Source organism: Chiloscyllium plagiosum, chromosome 14 (genome assembly GCF_004010195.1).
Source record: "Chiloscyllium plagiosum isolate BGI_BamShark_2017 chromosome 14, ASM401019v2, whole genome shotgun sequence".
In the NCBI taxonomy this organism is placed as follows: Eukaryota; Metazoa; Chordata; class Chondrichthyes; order Orectolobiformes; family Hemiscylliidae; genus Chiloscyllium; species Chiloscyllium plagiosum.
This window is the reverse complement of record NC_057723.1, coordinates 36,342,494-36,363,145: the sequence shown is the minus strand read 5'-3', so window position 1 is coordinate 36,363,145 and position 20,652 is coordinate 36,342,494. Positions and strand designations below refer to the sequence as shown.

At 39.6% G+C, this 20,652-nt stretch overlaps 1 protein-coding gene across 1 annotated transcript in view; it reads right to left on the bottom strand.

The window, feature by feature from the left end:
* LOC122556993 (polycystic kidney disease 2-like 2 protein) overlaps positions 1-20,652 on the bottom strand; it is a 74,078-nt gene that overhangs the window by 4,879 nt on the left and 48,547 nt on the right. Inside the window, exons 10-14 of the mRNA XM_043704225.1 lie at positions 18,488-18,586; positions 14,054-14,172; positions 11,039-11,078; positions 7,243-7,367; positions 3,424-3,554 (exon numbers count right to left, since the gene is read on the bottom strand). Coding sequence (XP_043560160.1) covers positions 3,424-3,554; positions 7,243-7,367; positions 11,039-11,078; positions 14,054-14,172; positions 18,488-18,586 — 514 coding nt within the window. The remainder of the gene's footprint in view (positions 1-3,423; positions 3,555-7,242; positions 7,368-11,038; positions 11,079-14,053; positions 14,173-18,487; positions 18,587-20,652) is intronic.

Below are 20,652 nucleotides of genomic sequence, written 5' to 3'. Positions count from 1 at the left end.
TACGAGGATAGGTTGAGAGTGCTAGGCCTTTTCTCATTGGAAAGGCGAAGGAAGAGGGGTGACTTGATAGAGGTTTATAAGATGATCAGGGGAATAGATAAAGTAGACAGTCAGAAACTTTTTCCCCGGTACAACAGAGTGTTACAAGGGGACATAAATTTAAGGTGAAGGGTGGAAGGTGTAGGGGGGATGTCAGGGGTAGGTTCTTTACCCAGAGAGTAGTGGGGGCATGGGATGCGCTGCCTGTGGGAGTGGCAGAGACAGAATCATTGGTGACCTTTATGCGGCAATTGGATAGGTACAATAATGGTGCTTAAGTTAGGACAAATGTTCGGCACAACATCGTGGGCCGAAGGGCCTGTTCTGTGCTGTATTCTATATATTCACCTTTTCAATATCCCTCATAATTTTATAAACCTCTATAAGGTTGCACTTCAACTTCCTATGATCCAGTGAAAAAAGTCCCTGCTTAACTAGACTTTCCTTATAACTCAAACCTTCCCTGTAACATCCTTAGAAAAACTGCAATCAATGGGAATTGGGGGGGGGGGGGGAGGGAGCACTTCACTGAAGCCACATCTGTCACACAGGGAGCTGGCTGTGACTGTCAAAGGCAAGTAACCAGAGCACAAGGAGCTTCCCAGGCAGTGCCCTCGGCTGAACCATCTTAAGTTCAGAAGTGGGAATGTTCACTGATGATTGCGCAATGTTCAGCACCATTGGCAACTCCTCAGGTACTGAAGCAGCACATGTTCAAATACAGCAAGATCTGGGTAATATCCAGGCATGGGCTGACAAATGGCAAGTAACATTACCCTGGATGCTACCCTGAGGAACTCCCCCAGAGATCCCTGAAACCAAGACAACCGACCTCCAACAACCACAACCACCCAAAAAATCCACACGTCCTGATGAAGGGTTCTGGCCTGAAATGATGACTTTCCTACTCCTCAGATGCTGTCTGACCTGCCATGCTCTTCCTGTTTCACATCTATTGACTCGGACTCCCAGCATCTGGAGTCCTTACTGTCTCCCCACACTTGGCATGAGCCCTCCCTTTAATTGTCATTCATCTTCAGTTTTACTAGAACTTCTTAATGCTGCACTTGGTTGAATTTGGCTTGTTAATATATTTTAAGCACTAAATTTAGTTCATTAAATCATGTTTGTATTACTAATAACTTCTCAAATGGCTAATCCAATGCTTCCAAAACCAAGACCGTTTCAGTTAGTCCTTTCCTTCAAAGCAGTCCTTTCATTTTACTTGATGAGAACTTCCTAATGCCACACCTAGTCAAATTTGGCTTTTATACAGCAGAACATTTTCAGAAACACTTCCCTGGATGAGTACAACTCCAAAAGCACTCGAAATTCAAAATAATGTGCTATTCCTATGTATGTCTCAATTCCTTAGCTATAGGACATGATCTCTAGGTAATTCTTTGGGAAGCTAGGGAAGTGATTGCTGGGTGACTTGCTGAGATGTTTGGATCATCGATGGTCACAGGTGAGGTGCCGGACGACTGGACGTTGGCTAACATGGTGCCACTGTTTAAGAAAGGTGGTAAGGAAAAGCCAGGAAACTATCATCTGGTGAGTCTGACATGGGTGGCGGGCAAGTGTTGGAGGGACAGGATTAGGGATAGTCAACATGGTTTTGTGCATGGGAAATCATGTCTCACTAACTTCATTAGTTTTTTTGAAGAAGTAACAAAGACAATTGATGAGGGCAGAGCAGTGGATGTGATTTATATGAACTTCAGTAAGGCATTCGACAAGGTTCCTCATGGTAGACTGGTTAGCGAGGTTAAATCTTTTTGAATACAGGGAGGACTAGTCATTTGGATACAGAACTATCGCTAAGGTAGAAGTCAGAGGGTGGTGGTGGAAGTTTGCTTTTCAGACTGGAGGTCCGTGGCCAATAATCAGTGCTGGGTCCACTGCTTTTCGTCATTTATACAAACGGTTTTGATGTGAACATAGGAGGTATAGTTAGTAAGTTTACAGAAGACACCAAAATTGGAGGTGTAGTGGACAGCAAAGAAGGTTACCTCAGAGTACAACGGAATCTTGATCAGATGGGCCAATGGGCTGATGAGTGGTAGATGGAGTTTAATTTAGATAAACGTGAGGTCCTACCTTTTGGAAAAACAAATCAGGGCAGGATTTAGTGGTGAGGTCCTGGAGAATGTTGCTGAACAATGAGACCTTGAAGTGCAGTTTCGTAGTTCCTTGAAAGTGGAATCTCGGGTAGATAGGATAGTGAAGACAGTGTTTAGTATGCTTTTCTTTATTGATCAGAGCATTGAGTATAGGAGTTAGGAGTTCATGTTATGGCTGTACAAGACATTGGTGTGGCCACTTTTGGAATATTATGTGCAATTCTGGTCTCCCTGCTGTAGGGAGGGTGTTGTGAAACTTGAAAGGGTTCAGAAAAGATTTACAGGAATGTTGCCAGGTTGGAGGATTTGAGCGAGAGGGAGAGGCTGAATAGGCTGGGGCTGTTTTTTCCCTAGAGCGTTGGAGGCTGAGGGGTGACCTTATAGAGGTTTATAAAATCACGAGGGGTATGGTTAGGGTAAATAGACAAGGTATTTTCCATGGGGTGGGGGAGTCAACTAGAAGCAATAGGTTTAGGGTGAAAGGGGAAAGATTTAAAAGGGACCTACAGGTGGCACGTGTATGGAATGAGCTGTCAGAGGAAGTGGTGAAGGCTGGTACAATTACAACATTTAAAAGATATCTGGATGGGTATGTGAATAGGAAGGGTTTACAGAGATATGGGCCAAGTGCTGGCAAATGGGACTAGATTAGTTTAGGATATCTGGTTGGCATGGACGAGGTGGACCGAAGGCTCGGTGTCCGTGCTGTACATCTCTATGACTGGGAGAAACCTTTGAAGTGAAATCACAGCTGATGTTGAAACACACTGTACAATGCAGGTAATTTCTGAAATTGTTGGAAAGGATCAACAACAGAAATACTGTTGATGGGAAACTTTGGTAGAAAGTCAAAATTGAAGTATATTTTAGTTTTTGTCAAATGCATTAATGAAAGGTATTTATTGAAAAGATGTTGCTATTTACATCTACCTTTGATTATGGTACTATTTTAGGTTTGCTGAACATGTTTAGTTTAATTCTTGTGTATTGTTAAGTATATCCGAACCCATTAAAACTCCTTTCAGTTTAATGTATAAATTTCAAAGGCTGGTATTATAATAGGGACAATGTCTATTTGCTATTGTTATTACAAATGTGACTAAATTTAACCCTCAAGATCACCCAACTCTATGAAAGACGCGTTTAAAAATATGACTGACTGACTGTGGATGACCAGATTTGCTTATGTGTAAACCTGTGAAATCATCAGAAGAAAAAATGTACTTTAAAATATTACCAAACTAGAACAATGTAAACTCACTCTCTGATATTGGTGTAATTGGTTTTCTGTTCTGTAAAGATTTTTGCTTCTCAAGCTGTTCCATAATTGAAAGTATTTTAGAATTCATTTCATTCATTCTCTCCTCCAGGTGACCTGTGCGCAGCAACAAACTAAGAAAACAGTAACAAATATGGTTATTAGATCTCATCACGTTGGCCATATGTGATTGAATAGATTTTACAACTCAGGAATCTTGAATGTAACATAATGGAGAGTTTGATTTGTGGAATTGCACATTTCCAGTTGATGGGTATTCTCCTTCATAATGAAGATTTATACAATTTCTTGCAATAAATGAAGAACTTCCCACGGCATTGCTTTCTGAACAATTCTTGCTTTTGCAAATTTGACTCATGATTTCCTAATTTTTTCATTCTCTGCATTGCTCTTTATGCCACTCATTTTCGTGTCCCCCAATTTGAAGCAGTTTGATAGTTTATAACCAAAATTATAGTTTTAAAGATTGGAAAGGCAACAGTAGAATCCTTTCAGCTTCTGCCCTGGACTTGAACAAGATTGAGTGAGGAAGTCTAGAGGAACAAAACAAGCTTTAGAAAAGAGGTTTACATGCTTTCTGTTTAAGAGTCATATTGATTTGCATATTTTTAGAAATGTTGGAATAGGTTCCAACCTGCCTATGTGGAAATTAGGCAACCAGCCAGTGTGTGTGTGCGCTGAACAGTTACAATAAAAGGCCCATTTTGAGAGCTAGGACACATTTTTTTTGCAGTCTGCCAATTCGATATTAAACGTGCACCTAACCATGCCTGAATTTCAAATATAGAGTAAGTGGCAAATCCACAAGGTGCACGCTCTGGTTTCCAGGTCAGATTTTCCCATCATTTTGCTGTTGGATGGGTTTGCGAAGATGGGAGGTGGACCTTTAATGAGATGAGTTGTGTGTTTAATAAGGCAATTAATAAACCTAAATCACTGTCAATTGGCATCTCGCTGCTGACTAGTGAAAATCTCACCACATTACTTGTAAAAAAACGTATAAACAGTGGAATGAGATGCTCCTGACATTAAGATGAGCCCTGCTACATAACTTACCATTTTCTCACATACATCCCACCATAGGCCATGTCGTTTGGACCTCTATAATATTCTCATCCTTTTTATGCTTTAAGGTGACATCCTCCAAGACGTCCAGAACTCCTCAAGCCATTACCCTCAACACCTCCTAAGATACATTTTCACTGGCTTGCATTGGCACATGCACATTCTTCATTTCTCCCATATGTAACACTATCCTCTCTGAAAGATGTGCTGGTCCAGACTTTCATTTCATCTTCTGCCACATCTGGTGTTTTAACCAAATACTTTTTATCTTCCTTGCAGATGTGAAGGATCCTAATCTTTAGCAGCATATAGGTACCAAAATCCCTCTGGATCCTTCCTCCTTTTCCCTTTCCTCTGATTCCTTCTGTTCATCAGGATTCACTCATTACTATGCATTCGCCATATTTTTCTGACCTACCCCTCTGTGACCTTTAAGGTCTCTCCATTGTGTTCAAGCTATTTCACACACTTCTTGCTCTCCTCCCTTCACCTTCATCCAAGACCATGAAGAAGTTCCCCTTGTCCTCACTTTTCACCCTACTACCCTCCGTATTCAAAAGGATCATTATCTGCCATTTCCATCAGCTCCTGTTCTCTCAGTATTCCTAAAAAAAAAAGACAAGTTGAAGCTTTTTGTCTTGCACAGTTTGAATCTTCTATCCCTTTTTAGCAATTTTTAAGTTTTGTTCTCCCAAGCATTTATTTCAGCATTCAGTACAGCCTGTTCCCTCCGTGGCAACCTCTCTCATTTCTCAGTCACTGCCAACAGCCCCTCTCCTCTGTATGGCACCTTTCCATGCAAGCTTAGGAGATGCACCTCCTTCCTTCTCAATGTCCAAGGCCACAACACTCCTTCCAAGGGGAATAGCCGTTTACCTAAATTTTTTTCAATTTAGTCCCAGCATTTGCAGTCTACAATATGGCCTTCTCAGAACTGCACATACAGAATACTGACTGAATGACCATTTTAAGTAACACCTCTGTTCTTTCTGTAGCATGACCAGTTGCTAATAATTTTAATTCTTCACCTTGCTGCCATTAGTTCATTCTAACCATGGCCCTGCTACACATACAAGTGAAGCTCATCACAAGTTGAGGAACTTTCAACTTGGCTCTCTACAGCCTTCTGGACTTTAAATTCAACAAGATCATAACTTTAACCTTTATTTTGTTCATGTGCTTTTGATTTTTCCCCTTTGGCTTTTTTTTTGTATTGATCTTCACCTTCTATCTTTGTCCCTTCATGTTGTTTTCTAATGGTTTTCACACCTATTTGTACAAACCTGTTTCTTCATTATATGTATTACTATTCTTTTCATAAGAATAGCCTTTTGTTATTTAAACTCATCTGGCCTCCACCTTATCACAGAACTTTGTTCTTTATGCAGCGTCTCTCTTCCAGTGGCTTAACAGCTCTTACCCTTTATTTCTTTACAGTTCTGATGAAAGATTATTGAACTGAAATATTAACTCTGCTACTCTCCCAAGAACTTATCTGACCTAATGACATTTTCTGGCATGTCTTTTGTTTTTATAAATGACGTATGGCTCTGGAGAAATACACAGCTCAAACGCGTGAGAGAAACAAACACTCCAGAATTTGAGAAGACTTCAGCATGAAGGAAAGAAGCAACAAAGGGACAAGGAGCTGCCTACACAAGCCTTCCCTATCTGTATTAATACTACTTGTCACAGTTGTACATCTGTCTTAAATTCTTCTTACAAGCTGAACATCCCAATGTATTGGTGAAACTTGAATCTTGGTTGATCGGATAGTTGATAACACTTGGTTAGCTTTCTAAGTTTAACTCGGAGTCTTCTTTAAAGGAATAAAATTCTGACACTATTAGTGACACATTTGAGCAATTGCTTCATTTGGAAATCCAATATTGTGTCCAGAATCTCACCTCTTCCTGTATGAACTTGTCTGATTGGACTACAAAGCTCCTGATTCATCCCTTCAGAGAATATATTTATATTTTATTCTCTTTCTTTAGTGTCTGTCATCCGTTGTTGCAGTCTCCATCTAGTCATAGCAGGTCCCAAAAGGCTTGCCTTGGTTGCGCACTCTGTCTCCTCTTCGAAGATGTTTTCACATATCCTTTCCTGTCCCTTTCCCATTAAATACTGTATATCCTTTGTACATTAGCTCAACCTGTCTTTAGTAAAGATGTCTCTACCTTCTATTGCTAAGACTCGTCTTTATACATAGAATGTTTGAGGAATTATTTTCATTGCCGTCTTGACAGATGTTTATTTTGTGATCATTTTTCTATGCAGCTATAATTTTATACCCTGTGCACATTCTTATTGAATCAATATTATTATTGTTTGAACTTGTATATACCACTTCTTGTTTTACCACAATTTCTAGTTTCAGTATATTTTCTAACTAAATAATTTCTTACTGTTCCTCTTTCAAAATCTTGACTGTTTGAATTACTAATTGACATAAATGACAATGTAAATATTTTCCCATTGCTTATTTATAGCCTCTGCAGGGACATTCATATTATCATCATGAATTAAATAAAGCTTTTCTTGATTTGTAGTGTTTCCCACTTCCTCAGACTTTGTGTCCTCCAGAATTCTCCCCTGTTGTTTTGATTTCTAGACAGAATTCCAAGTACCTAAGGAAACTGGAAATTAAATTCTAACAGACTAATGATGTTGTCATTCTGATGCTGTACTACCTGTAACCCAGCATGTGTATAGGAAATGTTTAAACTGACTCACAATTGATAGTCTTTAGCAGAAATCTGTTGATTTAAATTCTTTGCAGGCTTGGGTTCGGCAATGGGTTCTTGTGCAGCATCAGTATAATAATATTTATTTGCAATATTTTGTCGATGTAGTATTCTCTGTTCAAAAACAAAAAAAGGACTAAGATAATTGAAAATAATAATTTGTTGAATTATTTGTTGCTGCATGAACATGCAAGACAATGAACTGCTGCTACATTTAGCAATGATATTTAATAACACTAACAGTGGTCAGTCTCATTAGTAAACTTGCTTGATGTAGTTGCCGAAAATGATGTACTTTTTTAGTCATGCAGTGAGAATCAGCAATATTTTTATAACTAAGATCTGTGAATCATGTGGATCGTGCATCTGGTATAAAAGTGTAAATTAGAATAGAGTACGTAGCATAAAACCCATAAATATATAGAGTCATAGAGATATATAACACGGAAACAGACCTTTTGGTCAACTTGTCTATGCCACCCAGATATTCTAATCTAATCAAGTCCCATTTGCCAACACTTGCCCATATCCCTCTAAACCCTTCCTCTTCATGTCCCCATTCAGCTGCTCTTTTTGCTGTTATTATATCAGCCTCCACCCCTTCCTCTGGCAGCTCATTCCATACATGCACCACCCTCTGCATGAAAATGTTGCCCCTCAGGTCCCTTTTGTATCTTTGCCCTCTCACTATAAATCTATGCCTTCTAGAACTGGACTCCCCCATCCCAGGGAAAACACCTTGTCTCTTTATCCTATTCATACCCCTCATGATTTTATAAACGTCTATAAGGTCACCCCTCAGCCTCTGCGCTCCAGGGAAAACAACCTCTCCCTATTCAGCCTCTCCCTATAGCTCAAATCATCCAAACCTGGCAACATCCTTGTAAATCTTTTCTGAACCCTTTCAAGTTTCACAATATCCTTCTGATAGGATGGAGATCAGAACTGCATGCAATATTCCAAAAGTGGACTAACCAATGTCCTGTACAGCTGCAACATGACATCCCAACTTTGATACTCAATGCACTGACCAATAAAGGAAAGCATACCAAATGCCGCCTTCACTATCCTATCTACCTGTGACTCTAATTTCAAGGAACTATGAACCTGCACTCCAAGGTCTATTTGTTCAGCAACACTCCCCAGGACTTTACCATTAAGTGCATAAGTCCTGCTCTGATTTGCTTTTCCAAAATACAGCACCTCACATTTATCTACATTAAACTCCATGTGCCACTCCTCAGCCCATTGGCCAATCTGATGTTTCCATCTTTATCGAATTATCGATTATTTCTTACATTGTGTTATTATTTTAACTTTTTCTCTTATTTCCCTTGCAAACATTTTTAAAATAATTATTAATATAAAACTTAGCAGATAATTTTCATGTTTACCCACTTAACACCCAAAATGGGGCAAAAATGTAACAAAAGTCTGATGAAGGATTATTTCCTGATTCTCATTGATTATTTACTTGTTCTGATTCATCAGATAGAACCCAATTCAGAAGCCAGAGATCCCACTTTAATCAGTCTGGGGATCATTGATATGTGCAAATAATGAAGGTAAGACCTCACAATGCCACCACCGGTTCTTCTAGCTGCCTACTAAGCGTGTGCAGTGGAATCTGAAAAGCCAGTACTTTTAGTAGTATTTAAAGGGGCCTCAGCTAAAATGCAGGCAAGGTTTCAGGAGACATTTTCCTTCAAACACATTGTCATTTTTCCAATGTAGATAATTTTTAAGGTGTTTGTCCTGAACCCTCACAAGGTTTCTGACTATGCCCTTTTCTCTTTATGGCAATTCTTCCAGCCGTTTACTGTGGTGAGAGGCAGAGCAACAGTGACCAAAGCTGCAAAACAAACCAAGAGATGTACTGAGGAGGCATTGATATAGAATCCTAAGGATCAGCGCTAATTCTTTGTTTTTCACCATAGATAGCAGGGCTTCCAAAAGTGTGGGTCCAACTGGGATGCAAGCTGAAATTTTGGGGTACCAAACTCTGAGACCGCATTGGGCAACCATGGATTTCTGATCAATTTATAAGAGCTGGCCTTTTACAGGTTCCCCCACTCAATGCTCCATTGCCTACTCCACACTCAGTCTCCACTGAGGGGTTGTGACAATTTTCAAGGTTTAATTCTAGGCCACCATAAAATAAAGTTTGGAAATCCCTGATATATAGGAACAACGTGGAAGAACAAATAGAGTTGTTGCAATTACATTAAGTGAAGAAGCACAATATTCCTAAAAGATCAAAGGCAGTGTCAGGACTGATATGTTAAGCCCTCCCCCAAATTTGCATGGAGGTGGGGCATGTTTATTCAGATGAGAAAGTAAGTGGTTGGGAACCCTGCTACATTCTTGTCTCAAGCTGAATACTACCATGTCAGGAAGGCCTAGGGACAGCCCTGCTGAAGGATCTAGCCCTGACACAGACAATTTATCCGTTTTAAGGTGCTTTCCCTATTGAGTGAGGATACTAGTTTGGTTTTTGCAATTACAAAGATGGAATGGTTGCCCATGTTACATTTTACCTAATAATTCATTCTTTTTCATAGTCAAATATAATGTTTAGAATATGAATTCTTGACAAATTACTTAATCTTAACAAAGACATGTCATCTTTACAGCCCTCTAAATTGATTATAACCTAATGGTTTATATAAAAATGTTCAAAGAGATTATACAACAGAGGATTAATCTTGCATTACCTTGATAAGGATAAGTAAAAGACAAAGAGCATTTTCATTACTCAGCATATCCTGACATGATGATAATATGCCTGCCTATTCAGATTAACTACTACCTTTGCATTATTTTTAAGCAGAAAGCAACATGAATTATCTAATCCGATTGCTATGAAGAAGGTTGGAGGAGTGCACATCTCTCTAACCCGCTACTCAATAGATCACAACACAAAATCAAGACACTTTTTCTAACTACCTCCTAACTGACCAATTAAATATCTATATCAGTTTTAAACAAAAAGACATATCAACCTGTTACTTTTAAAATAAACACAATAATCAGTTTATTATTAAAAAATCATTCAATAAAGATGCCAAAATTGGTTGACATATTCAGTCAGTAATTTGGAAATATACATAGTTATCCCTCAAAATATCCCCAAAACCCACACACAAACCTCACTCTCTTCAGTAAAACAGGACAAAGCAAGACTTCCCCATAGGGATTGACTTTCTGAGGAAATATGACCTTTGGCTCATTGTTTTATCCTTTTACTTTCAAAAATGACCACTGACAGTTCTGGAGTGGTTGTTGTATGTTCTGGCACATGTGGTCAATTCGCTAATCTCAGGGTTAAACCACTGAAATGTTGAAGACACAGCATGCTCAGAAAATACTTCCTTGAAACTTCCTTCAATCATGCTTTCAAAATAATAAATAGGTTTCAGCCAGAGCTCTAAAAGAGGGTTTTTTCCCCCCCCCCAGAAATTAGAAAGAGCAGTTGGGGAGCTTTTTAACAGAATTCCCTCCAATTCATCCTGGTCTTGCTTCCCTCCAAACGAGATAAAATAAACACCTTTCCCACCCAGTCACTGTCCAAAACAGCAGGGTTTTACAACAAAGCTAGGAGTTATCAGTCATGTGATTTAGAGAAAACCTTGTTTAAAAAAATTCTAATTCCATGGTGAGCTTTCAAATACCTCTTTTAAAGTAACCACAAAACCTGAAATAAATCTATTTTACACAATCCTTCAAAATGTAAGACCTCCAAGCAATACTGGATATCAAGCAACTTTATTATATATATATCTCACCAATTTAGATTCTGTATGTTTATCCTCTTCATCTTCATCCCTAGAAGCATTAATGAAAAACAAGTCATCATTTATATTAGCATTTTATTCACTACTTTCATATTCATGTTTATTAAATAAATACTTCATAATTATGACATTTCGTAAGATGCACTTAGTGTAACATTTTCACTATGAGATCATTAACATTTTGAAAATCAAACATGGGCTTACTATATAAAGTAACCACAACAATATTTCTTTGTGGTTATTTCATTTTCTCTATAGTATATACATTATTTGCAATTTATCCGGTATTGCACTGTTTCCAGACATCAAAATAACACTCTGAGCTGATTACTAGCACTTGCAAAATTGTGGATCAAAGATGAAGCCTTCTCAGACTTTAAAAATCACACAACGCCAGGTTATAGTTCAACAGGTTTATTTGAAGGCATATGATTCGGTTCTATAACCACCAGATGAAGAAGCAGTGCTTCGAAAGCTAGTGCCTCCAAATAAACCTTTTGGACTATAACCTGGTGTTGTGTGATTTTTTTAAACTTTGTCCACCCTACTGGCACCTTCAAATCATTCTCAGATTTTCTAATTTAAACCCATTCTAGAACTTAGTCTTGAGTAGCACCAGACTTCCATAAATATGCTCAACGTTAAGGGTATGAGTGAACCCCAACTTATCTGTATCTTGATACTAAATGTCAATTGGCTCAGCAATGATGGGAGCTGTTTGAGCCAAACCAATTCCTACCTAAACATCCAGCCGACTTTATTAGATGCCTCTGACACAAATTTTAGCATTGCCCTTGCCAGCTTAACCGTGGTTAGGCAGCTCAACAGTGCTAACATCTAATCTGGTACGTCCATACAATATAATCATTGCTGTGCCATGAACTGTATCTCACCATGATCAGATGTTTGAAAGTTCTGTTTTTATTGTTGTTCAGGTAGGAACCACTCCATGAGCACACAACACGTTTTGTTCTCCAAGGAAATTATAACTAATTTACTTTCTGAGGCCACTTTTATGTGCAAATTGTTTTTACCTTCTCTTTAGACTTCCTATTATTCTGTCATTGGGCACAATGGTTCACCCAATGCCAAAACAGTCAATCCATATTCTGTACCACGATATTTAATACACGTATTTGACTGAAAGCTGCTGTGCCAACTTTATTCTGCCAGTACTCCATAATAATTGTACAATTTTAATTATATACAACCTTTCGTTTAATTCCAATTAGGCACTCAAGGGTGTCACATATTGCAGTAGGTTTGCTGCATAATGCTTAATTTTGCCTTACACCCAATTAATGAAGGTGCTTTCTTACCTAACCTAATCCAAAGGCTACAACACGCAAGATAGATGGTTGCCTTGTCCAATCAAGGACTTTTGGCACATGCATGGGTCTGCTTTCAGGCTGCAACAACTTGGGGCAATCTGATCCAGATGGCTTCCTGGCACCTAAGTAGGCATTTATTGAGAGGCTGATGAGGATCTAGACTCACTGTCATTATAAGAGAAGAAAACACACTGCATTCCCACCGTACAATTGTGCTGCTAATGGAATGAACTTCAGCGCTCTTAATGATCAGTGGGAGGGGAGACTGCAGGACTTCTATTTGCAATTCTAATCTTTATGGTCAACCAAAGATAAAAGGAGAGTGGGGAGATAACCATCATTATGGCTACGATGGTACTTATGATTCCTGCATGAACTATAGAGCCCTACAGTGTGGAGGCAGGATTTTCAGTCCATTGAGTCCACATTGACCTTCCAAGAGCATCCTACCTAGACACACACCCCTAATCTGACCCTGTAACCCTACATTTCCCATGGCTAATCCACCTAACCTACACATCTCTGAACATTATGGGCAATTTAACATAGCCAATCCATCTTACATGCACATCTTTGGACTGTGAGAGAAAACCAGAGCACCCCGAATAACCCCATGCATATACAGAGAAAGTGCAAACTCCAACTAGACAGTCACCCAAGGATGGAATCGAACCCGGGCCCCTGGTGCTGTGAGGCAGCAGCGCATGGTTCCAACATCTGTAAAGGCAACCATTCCTTCCATGATATCTGCACAGTGTTGATGCCATGCAGCAGAACCCCACACAAGTCAGTTGCAGTGGTGTTTTAGAGACATCCCAGCAGAAATGAGAACACACTCTGAAATTGCTGGCGCTCTGGAAACATTTTGCTTTCAATGACTGACTCCCAAATAAAATCACCTGCTATGTGTTTAAGGTATAGAATGGTCTTTGAAATTGCAGCATTCTCCCTCAGAAGCATTAGCAAACCTGAGCCAAGTTGACAATTTACCCAATGCATATTCATGAAAAGCAGCATAAGCTAAAACAGTTGTTGATTAATTCCTATTCTTTTTGTTTATATCTCAATTTAGTCAATATAAGTTGTTAAAGAGAACTCAAATATTCTAGCTAACTCTACACAGAACTCAGGCAAGTAGACGCAGCCCTCATTAAGTACTCAGTGCAATGCTGCACGACTTTGCATGTTCGCATCAGTTTCACATTCAACTGATTGTAAGAAGGACAACCAGGTAGACTTCATAGAGTATGAGTTCCCTGATTGGGGCTGTTAGTCTGGTCCAATCAGGGAGCCCTGGCTGACAGATGTAAACAGAAGCATCAGACATCCTGTTCTCTCTGACAGCTGGCTCTGAGGGAGCCGAATTAGTGTCAAGGACTCTCCATGTGTAAATAAAGGGTGACAAGGTACCAGCCTCTGTGGAAGCATTTCACACATTAGTTTTATTTGCAAAGCCAATGATAAATTATGATACAGGTAGTTCCTTGACGTTGCTGTGATTTCACTGAGAGGGTGAAAAAAATACAGCAGAGTTACAGTGCGAAAGTTGGAGTAATGCTGAGGAAATTCCTGACCATACATGCCTTTGATGTTTCCATCTGCTTAAGTCTACAAAAAGTGACACTGGAGGTGGATTGAAAGGTACCAAAATTAAAATGCAGAATTTGGGTCATACTTCTCAAAATCATCCTCTGGAGCTTTCTGAGTTTCCTTGCCACCCTTGGAGACAGCCGGCCGTTGGGCAAGAGATGATGGTTTTTTTAGATTGAGTCTCAAAAGGAAGCTATAGTAGCCCTGTAATGAATAACACACCACAATACTTCATCTATTAAAGTGACCATCTAAACAATCTCCATTTTATTACATTAGAAGTCACCCTTCACATTTAGGAGATAAAATTTATATTTATTTTGAATTGTAAGCCCAGAAGCTCTTACTGCATCGTTGTATTCCACTGACAAATATAACTTTTTAAAACCTGTTTATTCATATGAACAGGTAATATAACCATTAATATCCAGGGAGAACAATTTTTTTCCTATATATTAGCCTGAATCTGCAAGGAATGGCAAACACTGTTTGCTTCTCCCAGTCCTGCATTTTGATGTTACAAACTGAGCTCTGAATCCTGGGAATACATCCAGGGAAGTTATTTGGGTGGAACTGAGATATAAGAAAGGGATGATCACCTTATTGGGATTGTATTATAGACCCCCTAATAGTCAGAGGGAAATTGAGAAACAAATTTGGAAGGAGATTTCAGCTATCTCCTTTTCAAACATAAATTGGGACTGCCATAGGTTTAGATGGAGAGGAATTTGTTAAGTGTGTACAAGAAAATTTTCTGATTCAGTATGTGGTTGTACCTACGAGAGAAGGTGGAAACTTGACCTACTCTTGGGAAATAAGGCAGGGCAGGTGACTGAGGTGTCAGTGGGGGAGCACTTTGGGGCCAGTGACCATAGTTTTATTAGTTTTATAATAGTGATGGAAAAGGATTGATCGGATCTAAATGTTGAAGTTCTAAATTGGAGGAAGGCCAATTTTAATGCTATTATGCAAGATCTTTCAAAAGTTGATTGGGGGCAGATGTTCACAAGTAATGGGGCAGCTAGAAAACGGGCTGCCTTCAAAAATGAGGGAAAAACATACTTGATTTATTGGTCAGAGTATTGAGTATAGGAGTTGGGTGATCAAGTTGTGGCTGCACAGGATGTCGGTTAGGCTACTTTTGGAGTATTGTGTGCAATTCTGGTCTCATGATGGGAAGGATGTTGCCAGGGTTAGAGGACTTGAGCTAAAGGGAGAGGCTGAATAGGTTGGGGCTGTTTTCCCTGGAGCATCAGAGGCTGATGGGTGACCTTAGAAATTTATGAGGGGGCATGGATAGGATAAATAGACAAAGTCTTTTCACTGGGGTGGGGGAGTCCAGAACTAGAGGGCATAGGTTTAGGGTGAGAGGGGAAAGATATAAAAAGGACCTAAGGGGCAACTTTTTCTATGTGTGTGTATGGAATGCACTGCCAGAGGAAGTGGTGGAGGCTGGTACAATTGCAACATTTAAAAGACAGCTGGATGGGTATATGAAAAAGGGTGTAGAGGGATATGGGCCAAGTAGGAGAAAGCGAAGACTGCAGATGCTGGAGACCAGAGTTGAAAAGTGTGGTGCTGGAAAAACACAGCAGGCCAGGAATTCAGGAATCTGAAGAAGGGCTTATGCCCGAAACGTCGATTCTCCTGCTCCTCGGATGCTGCCTGGCCTGCTGTGTTTTTCCAGCACCACACTTTTGAACTTGGATATGGGCCAAGTGTTGGCAAATGGGACTAGATTAGGCTAAGATATTTGGTCAGCATGGATGAGTTGGACCGAAGGGTCTGTTTCCATGCTGTACATCTCTATGACTCTGGGACATCCTTTTGCAGCATCTTCATGAATGTGGAGAGTATCTGATATCAGAATCCTTCTTTACAGTATCTGGGAAAGCCAAGCCACATGCCTTTTCCCATAATAGAATAGCTGCCATATTTTGCAAAGGGTTGATTCACTATCACATCAAAAAATGTTCAGGAAGTTGAAGTAATTTTCAAGTGTGTAAGTAAATGAATGCAAGTGGATAGGCTGGTAGTTGGGTGGAATGGTAGCCAAGCAGGGTAATAACATGGTAGGGTGCCATAGGAGACCTTTTGGAGAGTCACATGAAGGGTGGCAATGTGTCAAGAAGACTCCGATGTTAGGATAGCATTTCTGGGGAGAGGAGTGGGTTATTAGAGTAATCCATTTTGTGATTATTCATAGAATCCCTACAGTGTGGAAACAGGCCATTCGACTCAACAAGTCCACAGTGACCTTCCAAGAGGTAACCCACCCAGACCTATTCCCCTACACTTACTCCTGACTAATGCACGTAACCTACACATCCCTGAACACTATGGACAATTCAGCATGGTCCATTCAACTAACCTGCATATTTTTGAACTGTGGGAGGAACCAGAGCACCCGGAGGAAACCTCGCAGCTATGGGGAGACATGCAAACTCCACATGGACAGTCGCCCAAGTCCCAAGGAATTGAACCCGGGTCCCTGGCGCTGTGCAGTAGCCCATTGTCATCAAAGAGTTATGCAAGCTTTTAATTAGTTTAACATTCCCTGGGTAATGATCCAGGTAAGCAAGTAAGACCTCTTCCAAGTGTCCAACTGTAACTCAGAGTCAGAGATATCCATGCAGGACTGGGAACTGCCAATAAAAAGTTTAAAATTCTCGGAGTCAGCATGCCCAGTCTCCTTTAGGTTCCCAATAAGTATGTTTGGGAGTACATCCAATCTATGATTGTCTGCAGACCAAAGGATCTGGCCCATTCTGATGGTTTAAAGGTTGCAAAGGGATTTTTAGAAATCACCTAAACATTGACTATACCAAACAAATCCATGTCTTCATGATGATGAATTTTCTTGCTATTTTTGCCGTAAGTCTAATGTAAAATTGATCTAGATAAATCTTTGAGATGGGAAAATAGGCAGATTCTGTGTTTTTCCGTTTTCTGTCACAAAATGTCCTCACCCACCCCAACTCTGAAATCTCTCATGCCTTCTGGCCCTTCATTGAATTTTTCCACTATATCCAAAGTGCATTCCAACATTTTAGTTCTGCATTTTACACTCAAAGTACTCAGGGTAAACTGGATTGAAAAATCTGACAATAGTGTCTGATTGTTTTTATTATTTCATGGAATTTGACATTGCTGACCAGACTAGCCTTTGACAAAATGGTGTTTGTGGCAATTCAAGGGACAATGCTTAGATTTTTTCTTGCCTGGTATTTGTATAGAATGACTGTTAATTGTCACTTATCAGCCCAAATCTAAATGTTGTCCAGGGCTCCCTATATGAGAATAAAAGTTGCTTCAGTATGACGACTTGAATGGTGCTCAACATTGTGCAGTCATCAGTGATCACGCCTACTTCTGACCATGAATGGAAGGAACGTCATTAAAGCAACTGAAGATGTTTGAGCTGTGGCCCTAACCTGAGCATCTCCTGCAATAGTGACCTGGAACTGAGATGATTGGCATCCAATAACCCCAACTATATTCTCTTCTTTCCTGGTCTCCTATCAACAGTCGCCTTGCCCTCAGTCATCAGCATAATTAATATCCTTTTCCTAGCTGCTACCAGTTCTGAAGAAGGACTCGAACTGTTCCCTTCACAGATGCTGCCAGACCTGCTGTGTTTCTCCAGCAATTTCTGTTTTAGTTTCCTTCAGATCTCCAGCATCTGCAGTTCTTTGCTGGGTTTTTTTAAACGTAGCTGAAAATGTGTTGCTGGAAAAGCGCAGCAGGTCAGGCAGCATCCAGGGAACAGGAGAATCGACGTTTCGGGCATAAGCCCTTCTTCAGGAATTTCCTGAAGAAGGGCTTATGCCCGAAACGTCGATTCTCCTGTTCCCTGGATGCTGCCTGATCTGCTGCGCTTTTCCAGCAACACATTTTCAGCTCTGATCTCCAGCATCTGCAGACCTCACTTTCTCCTTTTTTAAACGTAACCATATTCCTTCGTGCTAGTGTGAATCAAATTAATTTAATCCCTGACTTGCACCGACTCCAGTTTTTCAAAGGCTTCTTGATACCACAGTTGGTCAAATTCTGACTTGGTGATTCTTACTGCGATTCTGGACCTCAGCTCTTTGTTCATGTTTGTACCAAGGCCAGAAGTCAAATGGCCCTGACAGTGCAGCTGGAGGATTGCCAGAGTTTCATGAAGAATTTCCACAGTTCAGAACATTCTTTTTACCCTGAATAAGTAGTCACTTTGAATCTCATTAGTGCTGCTGTAATAAGCTAACCAGAATGTTTCTAACTCTATCACCTATCACAAGAAGAATTGGTGTTCCCTCTTCCACTACTGCAGAGGGAGAGAGGCAGCAACACGTGACAGAGCAAAGGAGTATTTAAGGAAAATGCACCTTAACAAATAGTACTCACCTCTCACAGAATATGCTTAATAACTTACTGACAACCATGACAGCTCTCAAAACAAATTCATATGTGCAACATAAATAAAAATGCAAATAATGCCTGTATACAGAATAACTGAGCACAATTAATTTCCTACCTTTCTGAACACATCATAAATGTCAAAATCTACTTCTTTTAATGTTTTGTCATCCTTGACTTCAGAATAGGTGTCATTAATGATAGCCAAGAACACATTCTGTAAAGAAGCAGATCAATTTTGTAACCCAAAGTGCACTAATCATATATGGGTAGGAGAGAGAATACTTTTACATAAATAACCGTAAAAGACGACTTATAAAGTAAAATTACAAACTGCACTGCAAACACTAGGTAATTTCAAGCAAGTGGAGATTTTCAGTTAAGTTCCAACTTTTGAGACTCCACAGGCAGCTTAGAACTTTACCATGGCAAACACGGAAAATTGGAGATCCATCCAGTGCAGTTAGTTTGACTGGCAAAAGATGTTTAAAAGGGAAGGAAACAGAGGCTATTCTAAAGGCATTGGTGAATCTCAGTTAAAATTAAACATTCAAGTACATGATCTCGACATTTCTAGTTCACATTTGCATGCAGTTTTCTCATGAAATTAAGACCTCTTGTGGATTTTCTGTTGAAGCAAGTTTGCAGCAAATGTTTGAAATCTAATTTTCCAACCAGCATTGTTCTGTTGACACATTAATTCTACATACTTTATTTTATCTCTAAGTTTTTTTTTGCAAGAAAAGACTTTGGCTGTATGACTAAGATATAGATTTCAAGATCATTCACGCTGAGTTCAAATTTAAGCTAACAGTTTGAAGGCTGGAAGTTCCTCTTGCTGTCCCCATAGTATTTCATGAATTAAACAAACAGGAACAATTAACAAGCTGAAGCATCTTCCAGCTGAATGTCACCTCAGAGGTTATGTTCACGGCCAGCAAGGTCAGTCAATGTTTATAATATTATACGTTTGCAGTACATACATGATGTGTTTACAGCATGCAATACCTATCTTGCTTTTTCTTAGTGTTTTCACAACATGCTGGTGCTACTAGCTAGGCCAGCATTAAAAACCAGACTCAAAACATTAACTCTATATCTCTCCACAGATACTGCTGGACCAGCTGAGCTTTTCCAACATTTTCTGTGTTTGTTTCAGATTTTCGCAAGGAGTTATGACCTTGCCATTTATCCTATCAAATCCCAAATGAATCTTCTATATTTAATAAGGTTGTTTCTCATTCTTCTAAACTCCAATGAATACAGGCCCAACCTACTCAACCTCTCCCTATAAGACAGCCTCTTCATTTCCAGGGTCAGCTAAGTGAACCTTCTTAGAACAGATTCCAAAGCTGTAGAGTCATACAGCGTGGAAACAGACCCTTCAGTCCAACTCGTCCATACCGACCATGTTCCCAAATCAAACTAGTCCCGCTTGCTGCGTATGGTCCATGTCCCTCAAAACCTTTCCTAGTCATGTAAATCTCCAAATGTCTATTAAATGTTGTAACTGTATCTGCATCCACCACTTCCTCTGGCAGTTCATTCCACAAAAGAACCACCATCTTGTGTAAAAAAAGTTGCCCTAAGTCCTTTCTAAATCTTTGTCCTTTCATCTTAAAAATATGCCCTCTAGTTTTGGACTTCCCACCCTGGGGAAAAGATCCTTCACCTTATCTATGCCTACATGACTTTATAAACCTCAATGAAGGTCACCCTTCAACATTCCTACTCTCCAGTGAAAAGCGTCACAGCCTATCTTTATAACTCAAACCCTCCATTCCCAGCAACATCCTGGTAAGTTTTTTTCTGAGCCTTTCTCCAAGTTAGTAATATCCTTCTTATAGCAGGGCAACCAGAACTACACAGTACTTCAGAAGAGGCATCCCCAACATCCTATACAACCTCAACATGTTCGGTTGATGTCATTTATATGGATTTTAAGCAAAGCTTTTGACAAGATCCCACATGGGAAACAGATTGAGAAGGTTAAAGCACATTGAATTCAGGGTAACTTGGCAAGATTGCTCAGAAACTGGCTTACTAATTGGACACAAGAAATACTGGCAGATTTTGTGTGAGTGATTGGAGGCCAGTGTCCATCCGTGTACTACAAGAATCAAGGATCTGGAACCCTGATTGTTTGTTATACACAAAAACGATATAGATGAAAGTGTGGAGGGAATGTTAAGCAAATGGCAGATTTATTTGATTACTTTTATTTTACTTTAACTAACAATTTATTTAAATTTTTTAAATAATTGAAACAAATTAATTTAATCA